At 39.9% G+C, this 19,629-nt stretch overlaps 1 protein-coding gene and 1 long non-coding RNA gene across 2 annotated transcripts in view; one reads left to right on the top strand and one right to left on the bottom strand.

The window, feature by feature from the left end:
• Positions 1 to 19,629, top strand: part of LOC124282023 — a 48,353-nt gene that overhangs the window by 12,007 nt on the left and 16,717 nt on the right. The window contains exon 3 of the mRNA XM_046718023.1: positions 9,816 to 9,857. Coding sequence (XP_046573979.1) covers positions 9,816 to 9,857 — 42 coding nt within the window. The remainder of the gene's footprint in view (positions 1 to 9,815; positions 9,858 to 19,629) is intronic.
• On the bottom strand, positions 666 to 7,638 carry LOC124282007. The gene is made up of 3 exons (XR_006900036.1): positions 7,547 to 7,638; positions 3,472 to 3,479; positions 666 to 680 (listed from the first exon to the last, which is right to left on the bottom strand). It is a non-coding gene; the product is annotated as an uncharacterized LOC124282007 (long non-coding RNA).

Here is a 19,629-nt window from a genome sequence, read left to right as displayed (position 1 = left end):
GGCAACTGAGCTCTGAAATTCTCTTGAAACAGCTTCACAGTTTCCCAGGCCCACTCTGTCTTTGTGTTGCACTATGATTATTTATTTGATGGAAGATGTAAATGCACTGGAAGTTCCATTATTATTATTCAGAAACAACAACATTGCCAACAACAACAATGAATAACACCAGTGGTATGTGTATCTAACTTTCTTGTTTGTCTTCCCGTTTGGCTTCAGTTATCCATGTTGTCCTTTGCTTTTTTAATCAGTTGGTGTCAAAAAAGATCCTTGTATCAATTCACTTGCCTTTACTGATAGTAAATATACTGTGCCTAAAAATCTTGTGTATACCAGAATGTAGAGATCAATATATACCAGTATTGTGTAACTAAATATGCATGTGTCCTGCTTCCCAAATGTATCTACCCACTCCCTTTTCTCCCCTTGCTGACCCGTGAAGGTCCGGGTTAGAATATTGATCTTCAGTAACCTTTGCTTGTCGTATGAGCTGACTAACAGGATAGGGTGGTCAGGCTCGCTGGCTTGGTTGACACATGTCATCAGTTCCCAATTGCGCAGATCGATGCTCATGCTGTTGATCACTTGATTATCTGGTCCAGACTCGATTATTTACAGAACGCCACCATATAGCAGGAATATTGCTGAGTGCAGAGTAAAACTAAACTCACTCACTCACTCTCCCCTTGCTTCAAAGTTGATCCGTTAATTCTCTATCATTCTATATAAGCAGTCTCATCGAAACTACTTCTTACAGTTTAGTCATCAGTTGGCTTCTGTCAGTGATTTTCTAATGTCTACTACACAAAGATGAGTGACATTAGATATTATGCCTCAGTGGACTTTTTCCAACCTTCAGCTGGAATTGTTTTAACTCATGTCATGAAACAGTCAAGGAAGAGATGAAACAATCCCTCGAAGCTCTTGAAGTTATTGCGGAAAAACGTATTGTCATTCAGTGCCAGTTACTTTTGTCATTTTAATTGTACAGCCCTAGGACATGATTAACTTTGGGATTATCAGAAGTTACCCTTTTATTTTTAGTGTAAGGTTGCAACTGAGTCAGAGCAAGAGAGATAAACTAAAACATTGCTTTGTGACAATATAGAAAATACTACAGTGGAAGCTGTCAAAACCGGCAGCTGTCAAATCCAGCAAATTGTCAACACAGGCATAGTCCATGGCTAGTACATTTATCATCATTTGAAAGCTCTGCAATCCGGCAGCTGTCAAATCCGGTCTCGCCATGAATATGTTTTTATACAGTAATCAGCGTTGTCTTATCCGGCGTGTGGCAAGGTGTCTACCGGATGTGTATTGTCCCCAATTAATCCTGCGTTGAAACTACATGGGTGCTGTTTGTCATACTGTATGGGTATACTTGTTTAATTAGTGGTTGTTAGGCGGAAGATCTTACTGTTTGTGGATAACGATCAAAGCCACACCACAAAGTGTCACTCAGCAATATTACGCTCAAGTTTTTACCTGCAAACACTACGTCCATGTTGCAACCTCTTGACCAAGGTATGATTCAGGCATTTAAAGTCAGATACAAGTCGTTTCTCCTGGTTGAGTTCTAGTCGTAGGTAACCGTGTCAGCTCTACAATCCGGCACGCTTTCTAAACCGAGTTATTTCTTCAGTCCAAATAAGTGCCAGTTTAGACAGCTTCCACTTTAGTTTGCTTAAACCAGACCCTCTTTTAATCATCAGTACCATTACTTTTGCTAACGTTGCACATTCATCATTTTCTGACTTTTAAATGTAATATGTATTCTCTTTTTCATTTTGGTAGCAGGTGTTTCTGTGTGGTTCATAATGTTAAATCCTTCATATTTTTCTCAATACCTGTAACAGATGCACAACCTAGTAAATCAGTGTATGTCAGTGTATCCATTCCCAGGTTGCCTTGTGGTCTATGTTACTGTACCTCTTGGTGCAGATTTACATCCCGACAACGACGAAATTAAGTGTTTAAGCCAATTTCGCCGACGGGGTAGGTGGAAGCTAGTATAATAAGTAATAAATGTTAATAAGGGATAAACCACCTTACCCAAAAAAATATAAATGCTGGGGCGTTAAACCTAAGTTGAATTTGGAGTAAAAAACGTTTATAAACATAAATAGAGATAAAAATAATAAAAAGCCAAGTTAAAAAAGGAGAAAGGTGGATAAATAGTAATAGTGATTGTTACTAAGTAAGGGATAGAGTTGAAATAAACGATAGGTGACATAAAAGGGGGCCTAGGGGGTGGGGAATGGGGATGGATGGGGTGGGTGGGGTGAGTACTGAACACGTATAGCATAGGGGGCAGATATTAAATGCAGTTAAGCTGCGTAAGTTATATAAGGGGCTATATAAAGAATGAATAAAAAGGGCTGAGGGGAGCAAGGGAGGCGCAATGAGGCATAGGCCGGGTTGAGGGACAAGCGGTGGTAATGAGCTGGCTGGCGAGTGACCTTCACCTTGGCAGTGTGGGCTTGTGACGGGTTGTTTACATTAGCGAGAGGGGAAAGCGAGCATGTCGTGTGCAGAGTATGGATAAGTGAAATTGAGAGCCGTGTCTAAAGTTGTAGGGGGGCAGAATGGATAACTGAGGTTTGAACGGCTGGCCTGAATGTTGCAGTAAGTGGGAGGTGAGAGAGGTGGCTGTGGCGTATTTAATGAGTTCTAGATTCTTGTTAGAAGGTTTGAGTTTTGTAGGAATAGTGTTAGGGCGTTGAAGATACTTGTTGGGTTGTGTGGGTTGAGGAGTAGTGGGATGTTATTGTGATATTTAGAGGGAATGCTGTTTTGTAGTTGCTTAATGTTTGTCTTTTGTAGCTGGCAGTGTATGAGTATGTGATTTGTGTTTTCTTGGGTATTACAGTGTGTGCATAGTCCATCTGCATGTCTATTTTGTTTGTAAAGTGTGTGGTTGAGGTTTGTGATGCCTGTGATAAGTCTGTTTATGGCCGTGTCAATATTTTTAATGTTTGAGAATGTAGGGATTTTCCTTAAGGGTGATTTTATAATGGAGGTAACCCATGTTGATTTGTTGTTGTTTATGTTGTGTTGAAAGTCAGTATGAAGAATATTTGATTTAATGAGTTGTTTAGTTTCTGTTTTGGATGTATGAAAGTTTATATTTGGTGATTTATGTGTTGTTGCTAATTTGGCTGCTGTATCTGCTGTGTCGTTTCCTAATATGTTTGAATGGCCTGGTATCCAGGTGAAAGTTATGTTTTTATTTGCTCGTTTAAGTGAGTCGGTTTGGATTGTGATATTATGAATGAGATCAGGGCGAGATTTGGAGTACTTGTTATGTATTTGCCTAATGGAGTTTAGTGAGTCGGAGAGAATTAGGAAGTTAGTTTGTGGGAGGGTAGGTATTAGGTGGAGTGCAGTGAGGATAGCTGTTAGTTCTGCTGTGTGTATTGAGGTGTGGTTTGTATAGTGCAGGTTGGTTGTAATGGTGGGGGTTTGTTGGACATGTATGCCTATACCAGTTGTTTTGTTTGGGTTGATTGAGGCGTCTGTATATATATGGGTGTGTGTTGGGTAGTTATTGTTGATATAGTTGTTTGTGATGTTTGTTATGGTGGGTTTGTTGGTGTTTTTTGGTAACTGCTGGAGAATGTTGTCTAGGGTGGTGTCTGTGGTGGGTGGGGGTATGTCGTGAATGAAGCTTGTAATGGGAGGTGTATGTTGTATGTCGTTTAGCTGTTGTGCCTGTAGTAGTTTATGGAGGTTGGTGAGGCAGGGAGCTTTTAGGGGATTTAATTTGAATTTCTTGAGTTTTGATTTTTTTATGTTGCTGTATTTATGTGTGACGAGTTGAAATAGTGGGTTATGTTGGGCCCCAGCCCAGTAAGTGAGTGTTGTTTGGTTGATTCTTTGTGTGAATGAAGTGGTGCCTGAGAGTAGAAGTAATGTGTTTAGGGAGGTACCAGTCCTCGTGCCTAGGGCTAATTTTAGGGCTTTATATTGGATGGAGTTTATTTTTTGGAGGTTACAGGAGGAGAGGGAGTGGAGAATCGGGGCGGCGTAGTCCAGTTTAGGCAGTATGAGCGTTTTGTATATGTCAATAAGTGTGTGTTTGTTGGCGCCCCAGTTTGTGCCGCTGATGGCCCTCATTAAGTTGAGATCTTTTTGACAAGAATTGACCAGGTTATGAATGTGGGTGGGGTGTCCATGACATATGTTGGTCAAAGGTTACACCTAGGAATTTTGCTTCCTTTTTTAATTCAATTTTTTGCTTATTTAGGTGCAGTTTGGGTGTAAAATTTTGCATTCTTTGTGTTTTGAAGAGTATGCCCACGGTTTTCTTAACATTAATGAGGAACCCCCACTGTTGGGCCCAATTTTGAATATGGTTAAGCATTTTTTGGCATTTTGTAGAGACTTGTTAGACCGAAGTGGAAGAAGTCCAGAAGGAAATATCGTCGGCAAATTTGGCTTTTGAAATTTCAGGCCATTTATCTGGGAATATGTCATTGATCATGAAGTTAAAAAGTGTTGGTGATAATATGCTGCCCTGGGGGGTCCCTTGTTCTAGGGGATGGGGGTCCGAGACGGTGTTGTGAGATTTGAGGATTATCTGTCTATTATTAAGGAAAGAGTGGATTAAATTTAGAATTCTGCCGTTAATGGCATATTTTTGGAGTTTTTGTATGAGGCCGTTTTGCCAAACCATGTCAAATGCTTTACTAAAGTCGATGAAAATGGCCATAGTGTATTGTTTTTGTGCATGGGCTACCTTGATGTCTTGTTCCAAATGTAAAATATGGTCTAAAGTTTGCCTGATTGGAGTAAAGCCGCTCTGGTCCTCCTTTATTAGATTTTTTGTGTATATAAGGTGTTTGAGCCTGTTGTTAATAATGCTTTCTAAAGTTTTACATAGATGAGAGGTGAGGGAGATAGGGCGATAAGAATCAGGCTCGTTTCTAGGTTTCCCTGGTTTGAGAACTGGCAGCACCTTGGCTGTTTTCCATGAGCTTGGGATAGTTCCTGAGGTCCAGATATGATTGAAGAGGGAAAGTGTTAAGTTTTGCATGTTAGGTGTTAATTTGTTGAGTATAGTGTAAGTAATGGTATCTGGACCCGGGGCTGAGGCAGTCTGTTTGTTTCTGAGTGCAGATTGGAGTTCGTGTATATTTATTATTTTGTTTATAGGTAGATCTGTGTGTGGTGGTTGTGGGGTGTATGGGGGCTGCTTTTTCATGGTGTTTTGAAAAGAAGGTGGGTAGTTGGTGGAGCTGCTGACAGCCGAGAGGTGGGCAGCAAATGCATTAGCTCTGTCTTTGTTTGTGGCTAGGTCCGGAAGGTTTGGATAAATAGTTTTTTTGGAAATGCCCTTTATGGCATTAAATTTTTTCCACATAGTTCTAGAGTTTCGATTTGTTCGCTTAAGGGTGGAACAGAATTGTTTCCAGTGGTCATTTTTTGCTGCCTCGATTAATTTCTTAGTTTTATTTCTTAGTTGTTTTGCCAAGTGTAATTTCGAGCGGTCCCTCTTTGATTGATTTAGGGCCTTTTTTCTTGCCTTTCTGGCTTTGATGATTTCTGTGCTCCACCAGGGGACTGTTTTTTGTGCAGGGTTATATCGAAAAGTTGGAATGCATTTTCTGAGATGTCTAGTATGGTATTAGTCAGGTTTGTGTTGAAAGTGTTTATGTCTGTGTTGAAAATGGCTGTGGTGTCTATTTGTTTACAAAGTGTTGAGAATTTATTCCAATTTGCTTTTTTAATGTTGAATCTTAGTTCAGTGGGTGGGTGTGGTGTGGGTGGGTATGTGTGATGTGATTGTGATTTTGATGGGGCAGTGGTCACTGCCCCAGGTGTCATCGTGGACCTCCCATATACAAGCTTGTGTAATTTTGGGTGTGGTGAGAGTGATGTCGATGGCTGTGGGTGAGTGTGGGTGGGAGAGGGGGTAGCGGGTGGGTTGATTGTCATTGAGTGAGTTAAGGTTGTGTGTGCTTAGCCAGTCGGTAAGGCGGGTACCATTTGAATCAGTATAGGGTCTTGTGCCCCACAGTGGGTGGTGTGCATTGAAGTCACCGAGGATAATGGTTTGGGGACTTATAAATTTTGCCAGAATGTCCAAATCTTGGGTGGTAATTTTGAAATTTGGTCTTCTATAGACATTAATGATGGTTAAGTCTTTGTTATTCATTTTATTTGATATTGCCAGGACTTGTACTGGAATTTGCAATATGTTATGTTATGTTTGGGTGGGTGGGTGGGGCGGGTAGGTTTGGTGGTTGGTTCGGGTGGCCGTTGTTTAGTTGGTTTTGGTGGTGGTGGGGGTGAATAGAGTGATGAGTTGGGGGTGGAGGAAGTGTAGGGGGAGGATGAGCTGGCTGAGAGGATGGAGTGATATGAAAGTAGTGTGCGTGCTGGTTTTGGCAGGTCGGTGTTTTTGATGTGTTTGTTTAGCCTGAGGATGTGTTTTTGCTTGATGGGGCATGTATTTTGTGTAGCGGTGTGGCCGGATGTGTTGAAGTGAATGCAGTATTTCTGTTGGCGACATTCATCGAGAGTGTGTGTGTCTGACCCGCATTTTGGGCATAACATTGGGAGCTTGCATGAATCTGAGATGTGTGAGTATGAAAAGCAGTATTTACATTGTTGTGGGTTTTTGCGTGTTGGATGTACTTTGTAGGTAAGGGCACCAAATGTAATGTGGGTGGGGAGTGTAGTGGTGTCAAATGTGAGGAAGGTTGTTTGTGTGTTGGGGTTGTAGGTGGTGGGTTGTCTGTTGTTGATAGTTCTATAGTTGGTGATTTTTGGTTGGTTGGGGATGGTGTTTGCTATGCTGATGTAGTGTTTAATATCTGATTCAGTTTCTCTTGTGTCTATGTATATAATGCCTTGGATGGATGTCTGCCAGCGTGGATACTGCCAACTTATCTGTTTGCCGTCGATGAGTGTGTTTTTTAAGGTGTTGTTTAGTGCTTGTTGGTCTGTGAATGTGATTTTGAAGCCTCGTCCGCAATTATTTATGTATTTGTATTGTATGTCAACTTCCGGTCACAGTTGGTGGTGGTTCAACCTAAACGCTCAATGTTATGTTTACAATGTCCTTCGTCAAGTGATACTCCCTTTGCTGGCTCGACATGGCGTCTGTGAACAGGTGGTCTAACACTGCAAGGTTAACGAGAGACTTTCTGCAAAATCAGCGGGTCCGTGTTATGGATTGGCTTGCAATGTCTCCAGACAAGACCGATTGAACACCTGTGGGATGAACTTGGACTACGGGTTCAAACTCAACTCCTGCCGCCACGAACTGTTGCAGAGTTGCCACAGGCACTTCAACATCATTGGCAAGCAATCCCACAATGTGTTTTGAGACATTTGTGTCAGTCCATGCTTCGACGGCTTCAGGCATGTGTCAGGGCTCAGGGTGGACATACCCGATATTGAATCTTGCTGATCCCTGCTCTGTTCTGTGACTCTCAGACATTCCTGATTTGTGCCTTTGTAATGGATTCTTCCATGACATTATCCAAATTGATCAAATTGATTTTTCCTTGTTATATGCATCTTTGATGCAATTTGTTACAGTTGTTATAGTGACTAAATCAGGACAGCCATCGTCCAAATATTTAAAAAGTAAAAACTATGTACTTAAGACATGTGAGACTTTATTGTAATTATTTATATGATGCTAATCTGTATTCTATGTTACTTCCGCGCATTGTACATTGACTTGTCAGGCAATTAATTACTGCATACGACATTTATAACCTTTATTGGTCATCCAGTTTGGCAGTGTCTGCCATCACATCAACTGGTCAAGGAAGTTTTTCTATCTGTCCATTGTTGAGTCATGACCTGTCCATTTTTGTCAAGAACTGTATACATAATTCGTAATTGTATATATAATATCTGTAATTCGTCTTAATTCTGAGCTAATTCCCCTGTCAACCATATACCAGGGCGTTGACACCGTATATAATTGAATTGGAAATTATGTTTTTAATGGCTTTGAGTATAGTAATACATCCACAGACAAGGCCTTATGCCAATCCACAAGGATTCCAATTATATGCATGGAGCCTATCCCGCTCTGCTTCACCAGACGAGGGTATTCTACTAGAGCAGCTAAGGCAGTTACCTTAGCACTCAGGAAACTTGGAATCTTTATGATGACAAATGGAAGAGTTTCGACCAATTTGCTACTCACAAAGGATTCTCAGCCATTAAAGCCTCACCCTCAAGTTGCGGAATACTTATGTCATATAAGAGCTACTAGACACTTAAAAGGATCTACTCTCTCGACCTAACAAGCGGCCATTAGTTCGGTCCTCACTATGAATACAGGAGTTAAATTCACCAAGGTTCCTGAACTTGTCGCCATATTAAGATCTTTTAAACTTAGAAAACAACAAAACAAGTTTAAGGCTCCAGCGTGGGATCTCTTACCAGTGAGCTTCTGATGGAAGCTAATTTTGAGTTGCTAACTTGCTGAAGACGCTATTCCTACTCGCCTTAGCTACAGCTGCTAGAATGTCAGAAATACAAGCCCTAGATTCAACTCCAGGGATCATCCAGCAGTTCATCTACGCCTGTGATGGGACTACATAGCAAAGATTCAGCTATCAGTTAAGCCGGACAGATAATTCAACATTTCAGCCTCATCTTCAGTATTAGGACCCAACGACACACAGGACTTATCATTATGTCCAGTCAGGGAATTGAAGATCTACCTACTGAACTGCTGCGAGAAGAAGGAGCTTTATACGCCTCTTCATCCCGTTGTTGACTGCAACTTCTATAGGAGTCTCGGTAACTACAATCTCCTTTTGGATAAGAGCAGTCATATTATGGGCATACAAAGCAGCAGGACTGGATCCGCCTGGAGCTTCCGACCCTCATGAAGTTAAGAGCATTACCGTCAACCTTAGCTCTACATGGCAACTGCTGTTTATCGTCAATCATGGAAGGCTGCTTTTGGAGATCAGAGACTGTCTTCACCAGCCATTATCTCAGAGATATCGCCACAGAAGATGTATATGGTATCCACCAGTTTGGTCCTCTCATCGTGGCGCAACAACTGACAGTCCCAACCAGATGATAGACAGAAAGAACACACCCTAATCACGTAAACTCATAGACATCAGGTTACTGTCCCATAACCACTGACAAAATCCATGATCCCCTGTCTTACAAGATAAGTCAGTGTAAATTCAGTTTCGAAAGCCCCTTTCTTAACATATGGATCATTTAAGACAGCTAGAATCTAGAATTCTCAGCATGTTTTCAAATTCACAAAATCATAAGATTTACTTCTATTATTTCGATAAAAGAAGGTGTTGCCCCGCTTACCATTTGCAGAACAAGAAGAACGAAGAAGAGTTCACAATGGGTATATGATCAGACTCGGATTGATCGAGCAGTCACAGGAAATACTGATGATGCCATGAAAACATATTTGAGCTTTTCCCATAAAAAATATGCCAGCACATTTGCCTGTTATTTTTTATCCTTTTCAATCCTTGATGCACAGATTTTCTGGAAGTTGTGTAAAATCTGACACATGTCCTTGTGTATTTTCACGTGGCAAGATTTTGCATTTCTGGTCAATATGTTGATAAAAAACTTACTTTTTCTCTATTTGTATTCATTATATACCAGAAGCCAGATCAGAGCAATCTAAAGCAAAATTGGTCACAGAATATTTGCCTACACGGCAACTGAGCTCTGAAATTCTCTTGAAACAGCTTCACAGTTTCCCAGGCCCACTCTGTATTTTAGTCTTTGTGTTGCACTATGATTATTTATTTGATGGAAGATGTAAATGCACTGGAAGTTCTATTATTGTTATTCAGAAACAACAACATTGCCAACAACAACAATGAATAACACCAGTGGTATGTGTATCTAACTTTCTTGTTTGTCTTCCCGTTTGGCTTCAGTTATCCATGTTGTCCTTTGCTTTTTTAAACAGTTGGTGTCAAAAAAGATCCTTGTATCAATTCACTTGCCTTTACTGATAGTAAATATACTGTGCCTAAAAATCTTGTGTATACCAGAATGTAGAGATCAATATATACCAGTATTGTGTAACTAAATATGCAAGTGTCCTGCTTCCCAAATGTATCTACCCACTCCCTTTTCTCCCCTTGCTGACCCGTGAAGGTCCGGGTTAGAATATTGATCTTCAGTAACCTATGCTTGTCGTATGAGGTGACTAACAGGATAGGGTGGTCAGGCTCGCTGGCTTGGTTGACACATGTCATCAGTTCCCAATTGCGCAGATCGATGCTCATGCTGTTGATCACTTGATTATCTGGTCCAGACTCGATTATTTACAGAACGCCACCATATAGCTGGAATATTGCTGAGTGCGGCGTAAAACTAAACTCACTCACTCATTCTCCCCTTGCTTCAAAGTTGATCCGTTAATTCTCTATCATTCTATATAAGCAGTCTCATCGAAACTACTTCTTACAGTTTAGTCATCAGTTGGCTTCTGTCTGTGATTTTCTAATGTCTACTACACAAAGATTAGTGACATTAGATATTATGCCTCAGTGGACTTTTTCCAACCTTCAGGTGGAATTGTTTTAACTCATCATGAAACAGTCAAGGAAGAGATGAAACAATCCCTCGAAGTTATTGCGGAAAAACGGATTGTCATTCAGTGCCAGTTACTTTTGTAATTTTAATTGTACAGCCCTAGGACATGATTAACTTTGGGATTATCAGAAGTTACCCTTTTATTTTTAGTGTAAGGTTGCAACTGAGTCAGATAAGAGAGATAAACTAAAACAATGCTTTGTGACAATATAGAAAATACTACAGTGGAAGCTGTCACAACTGGCATCTGTCAAATCCAGCAAATTGTCAACACAGGCATAGTCCATCATTTGAAAGCTCTGCAATCCGGCAGCTGTCAAATCCGGTCTTGCCATGAATATGTTTTTATACAGTAATCAGCGTTGTCTTATCCGGCGTGTGGCAAGGTGTCTACCGGATGTGTATTGTCCCCAATTAATCCTGTGTTGAAACTACATGGGTGCTGACAAAGAAAATTTAATCTTAGTTCAGTATGGGTATACTTGTACATGTAATTATTGAGTTGTTAGGCGGAAGATCTTACTGTTTGTGGATAACGATCAAAGCCACACCACAAAGTGTCACTCAGCAATATTACACTCAAGTTTTTGCCTGCAAACACTACGTCCATGTTGCAACCTCTTGACCAAGGTATGATTCAGGCATTTAAAGTCAGATACAAGTCGTATCTCCTGGTTGAGTTCTAGTCGTAGGTAACCGTGTCAGCTCTACAATCCGGCACGCTTTTTAAATCGAGTTATTTCTTCAGTCCAAATAAGTGCCAGTTTAGACAGCTTCCACTTTAGTTTGCTTAAACCAGACCCTCTTTTAATCATCAGTACCATTACTTTTGCTAACGTTGCACATTCATCATTTTCTGACTTTTAAATGTAATATGTATTCTCTTTTTCATTTTGGTAGCAGGTGTTTCTGTGTGGTTCATAATGTTAAATCCTTCATATTTTTCTCAATACCTGTAACAGATGCACAACTGTGTAAATCAGTGTATGTCAGTGTATCCATTCCCAGGTTGCATTGTGGTCTATGTTACTGTACCTCTTGGTGCAGAGTTACATCCCTTAGCTTTGCCAGGATTTATAGCCCAGATCTCTCCCGTGGTCCATCATCACCGCACTAGTGCTTGTGTTTTACCAAACTGGTAAACATGACCATAGTTCTATATAAACACTCTAACTAAAACGGTATCCTCCCATTATGACTACTCCCAGTTTGACTACACATGAACATAAACATATAATGGAGCATTCCCATCTTGTGATCATTCATTGTTTGTTTTGAAAATTGGACATAATCCTTCCACATTAGAACCCAAACCAAGATAATCCCTCTACTCTGATTAAAAGTACAGATAATCATCATACTTTCATTTGTTTTGAAAACTGAACATAATTCTTTTGATATTTGGAGATAACTCGTCTACTCAGATTAAAACCTTTTGTACTTTTAGTGCAAGTTGTTTGTTTTGAAAATTGGACATAATCCAATTACAACCCAAGCTAAGATAATCCCTCTACACTGATTAAAATTAAAATGTTTTAACTGTCACATTTATCAGCAAGTATGTGAGACCCAGTCAGAGATTAAGTGTTAGCTATGGCTGGTGTTCAGAAAGCAGAGTTTGTTGTATCTCAGAGATGGTAATGTGGCTGACTACTGGAAGAACAGAACAGTTACCGGGGAGCACAATCACGGGCCTGACAATCCAGCCACAGTCAGATTCATGAGCACACTGAGAAAAAGATCCAGGGATGAGTCAACTCCAATGACCCAGATCTATAATGAAGAGCTCCGCCAACTGCCTGTTGCTGATGCTGCTGATGCACAACCTCTGTCCAGAGTGAAATCATCATTCTATAGACATAGAAGGAATACCACTCCTGCATTGCCTGAACATCGTAGAGGTGTCACCCTAGAAGGAAGATGGACTACTACATATGATGGATGTCGCTTTCTTGTTGTTGAAGATGGAGACGATGACAAGTTGCACGTGTTTTCTACGGAGGAAGCACTCTCAACCTTACAGCAACCTGATGTCCTCTTCACGGATGGAACTTTTTATTCGTGTCCAAGACTTTGGCATCAGTTGAACGTGACTCACTCTCTTACTGGCAATACTGTGATTCCCATAGCTTTCTGTCTTCTGCCTGATCGTCAGCGAGCAACTCACTGTAGACTTTTTCATGGTGCTGAAGGATGCTGTTCAACAATCGACTGGCAGACCTCTTCAACCACTGACTAGTCAGGTAGACTTTGAGTACCCTGTTCACAAGGCTATCTCTGAGTTCCCTAACACATCTGTGAGAGGCTGTTACATGATGACACACGTTTCCCCATCCCTGTGTGGAACCATTCTCAGACAGACGTCCCACAAACAAATAACCATCTTGAAGGTTTTCATCACTCTCTGAATCAGGGCATCAGGCACAGTCACCCTAACATCTTTGAATTCATCGAGGCGATTAAGAGCATCGAGGCAATGAACAGAGATGGATTGCCCAGCTGAACCATGGAGCTCCTGCAGCACCCAGGAAATGGATGTCCAGAGAGCTAGATGCTCGCCTCCGACGTTTGTAGGATCAGTTCCGGAGAAGACAGAAGTCGCCCATTGAATTTGTTCGTGCTACAGGCTGGGTGGCAAAAAAGTTTCTGTAAATATACTGAAGAAGAAATGCTGAACTTATCTCGGCCCCGGTGTGTGAGACTCACGATATTAAAGTACCAGAGTTTCATTGAGCTGTCAATGGTGGACCCATCACAGTGTTTACAAAGTCTATGTCGCTTGTGCTGTCCATAGTTCAAAATGTTATACAGCACAATAACTTCTTAATTCACTTACCAAGTAGTGTATATGATATTGTGTAACTCAGTATATGTGTATACTTGAACTCTTCCACAACAATGACCTATGTAATTAGCTGAATAAATATTGTATGAACCTGGTACAGCTCTAATTGTTTATAAGATTTGGAGGAACAGTCTACCTGATGAAGGGGAGAGAGCTAGTAATTAAAAAACTCATGACTGCACCAGATTGTATATTGGATGGGTAGTCAAACTGGGACTAAAAACAACAGGTCATAATGTTTGCTATTGTAACGGGAACGGCCTTAACGACGTATGACCATGTTGCTTTGCGTTGTGTTTTGTGTGTTCTCAATCAAAGCCGTTCCGTTCCCAGTTCGTGGATGCAGAGGAGCAATTAAAAAACAACAAATTTCTCAGATAAAGACATAATTTATTAAAAAAATTAGAACTCAACAAAACAATATAAACAATAAATCAAATCTAACAAATTCCTGAGAACAAATGATATACAAACACATTTACTTAAAATATTTTATTAATAACCTAACCTACTTTCTCCCAACCCTCTCAACTACACTTTAACCACCCTCTTGAAATAACGCTAAAGCCTACCTACACTCTACTGCACCTACACTAATATACGAAAATCCTACTGTCTGGCATGTTCCATTATGCTGAAATCCACCCGGCCGTCCCCACTAACAAAGTTACCCCAAAATATACAACCTTTCTATTTAATTTCTCTTTATTGCCCGACAAATACACTGAAACCTAACAGGGAGTGGAGTCAGGACTCATTGTTCCGTCACGGAACATCCTGTTGTCCCATCGCGGGACATATTGCGGTGGATAACCTCACCTGTGACCGGTCGCCGATCATACAGACACTGAACAATTTGTGTTACGCGCTTAAATACCCTGCAGCTGCCCTACGTCTTACGTAACAACCTTGACACGATTGGCCAGCCAATCTGCCCACCACTAATCAGAATTGCTCATACCAAACAACCTGACTGCAACAGAAAATGGCGGCGAAAACAATTCAACCACCGACGGAACAGAATCAAAGTATGATACCCAAACCTCGCAGGAAATACATTTCCTGCACCCACGACTAACGAAAGGTACAGTTACTAACGCAAGTTAACAACCAACACCCAGGAGTAAAATGTCTGCACGAAACGAAACACGTGCTCCCCGTTACACTATTAAAAGAGTTTACAGTAGTTGAGAGCTGGTATTTATTATCTTGGAATTATTCTTTGACTGACAGTCATAGATTTTATTAATAAAATTCCTTGTAGATTTATGCTTTCACCCGCCTTGACATCAAGGGTTCTGCAATATGAAATAAATAGTTGACCTTCACATCTAGCGCGCTCTGCTCAGTATTCACAAATAACCTGTGTATTATATAAGTGACATGGCAGTGTGACAAGGTAAGTCTATCAATGATAGACCGGGTGTAAAAACCTTGGAGTCAACTTTGTGTGCAGACTCTTTCAGTGTTGTCACAACCCCTAGTGTACAGTACACAACCCTGTGCACTTAAAAGAACCCACGAATCCGTTGGTATATGACCAGATGGTGGCCACATGAATACGTGCAAACACCCAGTTGCGGGTACAGCAACGTGCAGTAAACATGGACAAAGTACTGTGACTATGTGTCCCAGTCCACCCAGCTGTAAAATGGGTACCTCGTAAGGATGGGAATGCCACAATAACTCGGTGCGCCTAGTGGCTGCAAGAGTTGTATGCTCCCCAGGGAGTTGAGATTGACAATACGATGTGCCGTTGAGATTGACATCCAGTGAACGAGGGAAAAAACTTTAGCGCCTAGAGAAATTGCCTTGCAGTTTGATTTGTGCGCTATACAAGAACACTTATTATTATTATTATTATAAGCAGTCCTGCTAAATATGGACTGTAATTATCACAGATTGTCATGGATATATGAGAATCTGAGAAAATTCTCAACAAAATGCACGTGTTTTTTTATCACCTGACCCAATGTGGTAGTTCGGGTAATCTATTTATAATAGCTTAGTAAATAAAGTTGGTACCAGCTTAAGTGTTTAATATCAGTCCACATTTTCATTTGGGTGATTTATTGTTACTGTCTTTTACCTCTTCACTAGATGACTGGAAAATCATGCAACAGTCATTTTCTGGATATTTGTATGTGCTTATCAGGATTTGTCTTGCTAGTCGGTGGAACATTTGTCATTCAACATTGGGACAAACCTTTACAGCATATCTTCATTCATCAAGAAATTGGTCATGGGCTTCCACTTCAATACTGTCAATCTGTAGCAATCTGCTCACCTTAAAAAGCAATGAAACAACACTCTAAACATTGTATAACTCTCCTATAAAAAAACGAGTTGTTCAGTTGCTTGTATGAACATCAGTTGACGTTTCTGGTAAGTGAATGGTTCATGTAGTCAGACTCTCTGACATGAATTATGTGTATCACCATCAGCAAATTGTGTATGTCTGTGATGTCAAAACTGTACTGTCTTGTCTGTGTATTTACAGACCAGTGTCATATGGCACAATAGTGCAGTGTACAACAACAAACAAGCAGATCGCTGCCACTATGATCAATGTATCATTGGTGATCAATGTATCATTGTATCTACTGTTACAGGAAGCTCTGCCTTCATGCTGGTATCCACTTGGTCACTGGAGATCAGTCTCATAGTGATTGCAGGGCTCCTGTAGTGCTGGTTTGTGATGGTCATATGTACAGTGCATGCTTGAAGAGTGTCTTCTGCATGTATTGTGAGGTGCATCACTTGCATGTTGTACATGTTGGCAGGCACCTTGTATGAACCTCCTGTGAACTAAAGCATGTTGGTTCAAACTGTCAGTACGTAGGTTTCAGACCACCTTTCTTGGTGAAAGAGGTCATTTGTTATCTGTCTCCATCCTCCCCCTAGACCCGTGAAGATCCGGGGTAGAATAGGTCTTCAGCAACCCATGTGCTTGCCATAACAAGGCGACTATCTTGTAGTAAGAGGCGACTAACAGGATCGGGTGGTCGGTTTCGCTGACTTGGTTGACAAATGTCATCGGTTCCCAATTGCGCAGATCGATGCTCATGCTGTTGATCACTGGATTGGTCTGGTCCAGACTAGATTATTTACAGACCGCCGCCATATAGCTGGAATATTGCTGAGTGCGGCGTAAAACTAAACTCACTCACTCACTCATCCTCCCCCCTAACTTATTATAGTTTCTACATTTTGGCTGATGACAAAAGACAAATTTGTGAAACAACAACACTTGCCTTTCTGTATGCCATCTTTATTGTTTACCATTTTGTTTTATAATGATTTTTGTGGAACCATATTTCAGAAGCTGTCAGTCTCCCATTAATGAAAATTACTTGATGATGTGAAAGCAATGATTGATCCACTAGTGATACATTATATGAGAAGGAAAGGCTCTCATAATAATATTGTAGTTGTCCAACTATTACAGTAGAGACAGTAGTGATTTAACTATTGCAACAACAGAAAATATCACATGTAGCCCTGCCTACAAGTGTAGCCAGTGAGAATTCTGGCTCTGTTGATAACAAAACGAAACATTTGATTATTGTTGTCTTGATAAAATACTGAAACTTTGTATGAGTGATCTATCCCGAGTGTGTTCTATCTGTCATCATTAATCACTGATTTAGACAATGCTTATTTGTCTGTTTAACCCAGATGGAATCTGTTCATCAGATAAAAAAGACTGGTTAATCTCTAGAATTTTCATGTTCAAGATTTGTGTCTGAATAATAATAATAGCAATATTACAAGTACACCATGCTATATGCTCTGTGGTGGTTGCATGCTAAAAGTGTTTTTTAACTTGTCAAGAGTGTGCATGTTGCAGCCTCAGAGTGGAGACTCTTTAACCCAACTGCATGTTTGTTTTCCCCATAGTTTTGCATTCACAATTGTATCTCGTCCTACCGTTAACGCCCTCACTACTTGGTGATCAGAGGCACTATTCATGTACTCACTATTCATTTACTACAGAGACACAACAGGTTACACAACCTGTTATTCAATATGGGCAAGATGTTTGACTCCAAGTTATCCAAGCATGATCTCTTACTCTAATGCGTGGGATTTTTGTATTTGAAATAGTACAAATTGTGTTAGGAAAGCATGTACAGAGATAGCGTGTTTTCATAGAATCTTCCTTTTGTGCTATGTAAATGTAATTTAGCCAAGTATACAATAATGCTTTATCTTAGATATGATAACGTTTTGGGGGGCAGCCTGTGTATTATCAAATGTACATTTAACCTCCTTGGTAGCTGGAAACTTTATGGAACATGTAACATTATGAAACCACAAGTGTCAATTGTAATGTTTGTTTGGATTAAATTATTTTTAAGAGAGGAGGTATTTATAAGAAAGTAGACATGAAGAATCATTAATTTCTTAGTTTCTGTACACTTCCTGATTTGATAAACAAAATACTTGTATCATGTATGAATTGTCTGGAATACAGTATGTTGTAAGACTACTATACTGTACACATATTTCAGACAGTTTCACTGAGATGCTCCTAATGTTATCCAATATTTGAATCCTGAGTTTTAGATAATAATACTAGCTAGCTGTGAGTGTATCAGGGATAATCAATGGAACATACCTACCTTATGTTTGACAAGTCAGGAACCTAATCAAACACTGAGCAACTTTTAATGGCATTTAGGAATGGTAAGATGAACAAGGGAGATAATCAAAGTGATTGATAATAGGACTGGCTTTAGATCATACAGATTGATATCTGTTAACTTAACATCAAGCTATTAATGATGTATATCGGAGAAGTAACCATGAGCAAAAAATGACCAAAAGTGTTTGAAAGTAATCAACATACTGTATTTTGTATCACTGGTGAGTGGTTGCACATTTATGCATGAATCACCTACAAAAAACAGTGTCTTTAACATAATCTAGAAGCAGCCCATGAATATAGACCTAGCTTTGTGTATTATGTGAGTACATTAAAGCTTTATTTCATCACAATAGATTATGTACAATAATTGTGAATAATGTTTTACATTTTACAATAAGTTTTAGCCATCCTTAGTTGGTAATGTTGTTAGTATCTTCACCAAAACTTCACATTCACTGAAATTGTGAAGTTGTATGTTCAAGGACAGTGTAGTATGATAGCTGTACATATATTACTTGTGGCTAAGGGTGAGTAGGAGAATATAGGTTTGCATAATACAGAAAAAGGTTATTAATTACTTGGGTCATTTAAAAACCAAAGTCAGTGACTTAATGTGCAAATAACACTTATGGTATCTCTTAACCACTGATCACAGTTCATATGTGATCTTAATCCAATTAATTTCCAACAGTGAAAGTATTTTCTCTGTCCGATTGCAGATACAACTACATCTAGCCCTCCCAGTACATCTAGCCAATCCAGTACATCTAACGTATCCAGTACATCTAGCGTATCCAGTACATCTAGCCCAACCACTGCATCAAGCCTTTCTGCAGCAACTAGCCATGTTACCACAGGACACATTTCTGAGCCAACCCCTTTATCAATAGTTGGCATCACTTTAATTGTAGTGTTCAGCATTGTTGGAATTCTTATGATTGCAGTCATCATTGTGTGTATCCGCAGCAGGAAGAAGAATTAAGGATATATATCTTGTGATTAATGTGCCTTAGATTTCCTATGTATGATACAATGCAGTTGATGGTGCAAGCTGGACAAGTCCTTCAGACATGCTGAAACTGATAATTTAATGGCTAAATAAATGAACAACACAAGCAGGCGAGGTTGATAAAAAGTTTACTTGGCTAAACAGGGTTTTTTTAATAGCTACAGTTGTATGTAAGCATATATAAATATTCAGGACATAGAAATATGTGAGGACAATACTTAACAAAGTAAGTGTTTTGTTGTAAATTGCAAGCATTAAAAATATGATCATGGGATTTAAATTTATATCATGAAATTTAAAAAATTGTTCAAAGATGTGAGCAATGAGTTACTTAAAGCCACAATTTGTTATAGATATAAAACATACCATGGAAATAAGCAATTAAAGGGAGGAAGGCACATGTTGAGCCTGCATGGTCACAAAACAGATTGCAAAGATGCATAATGAGGACATTTTTATAAATTCCTATAGAGTGAGTGTGAAAATTGTTTTAAGACAGGAGACACCATCAAGCTACAACACTACTCCACTGTAACACTGTTGTGTATGTCACTGACA

The sequence above is a fragment of the Haliotis rubra genome, unplaced genomic scaffold (genome assembly GCF_003918875.1).
Source record: "Haliotis rubra isolate DU_JTF1 unplaced genomic scaffold, ASM391887v1 Scf1084, whole genome shotgun sequence".
NCBI classification, from domain to species: domain Eukaryota; kingdom Metazoa; phylum Mollusca; class Gastropoda; order Lepetellida; family Haliotidae; genus Haliotis; species Haliotis rubra.
Note: the sequence above shows the minus strand (reverse complement) of the source record. Positions and strands in the feature narration are given on the sequence as shown.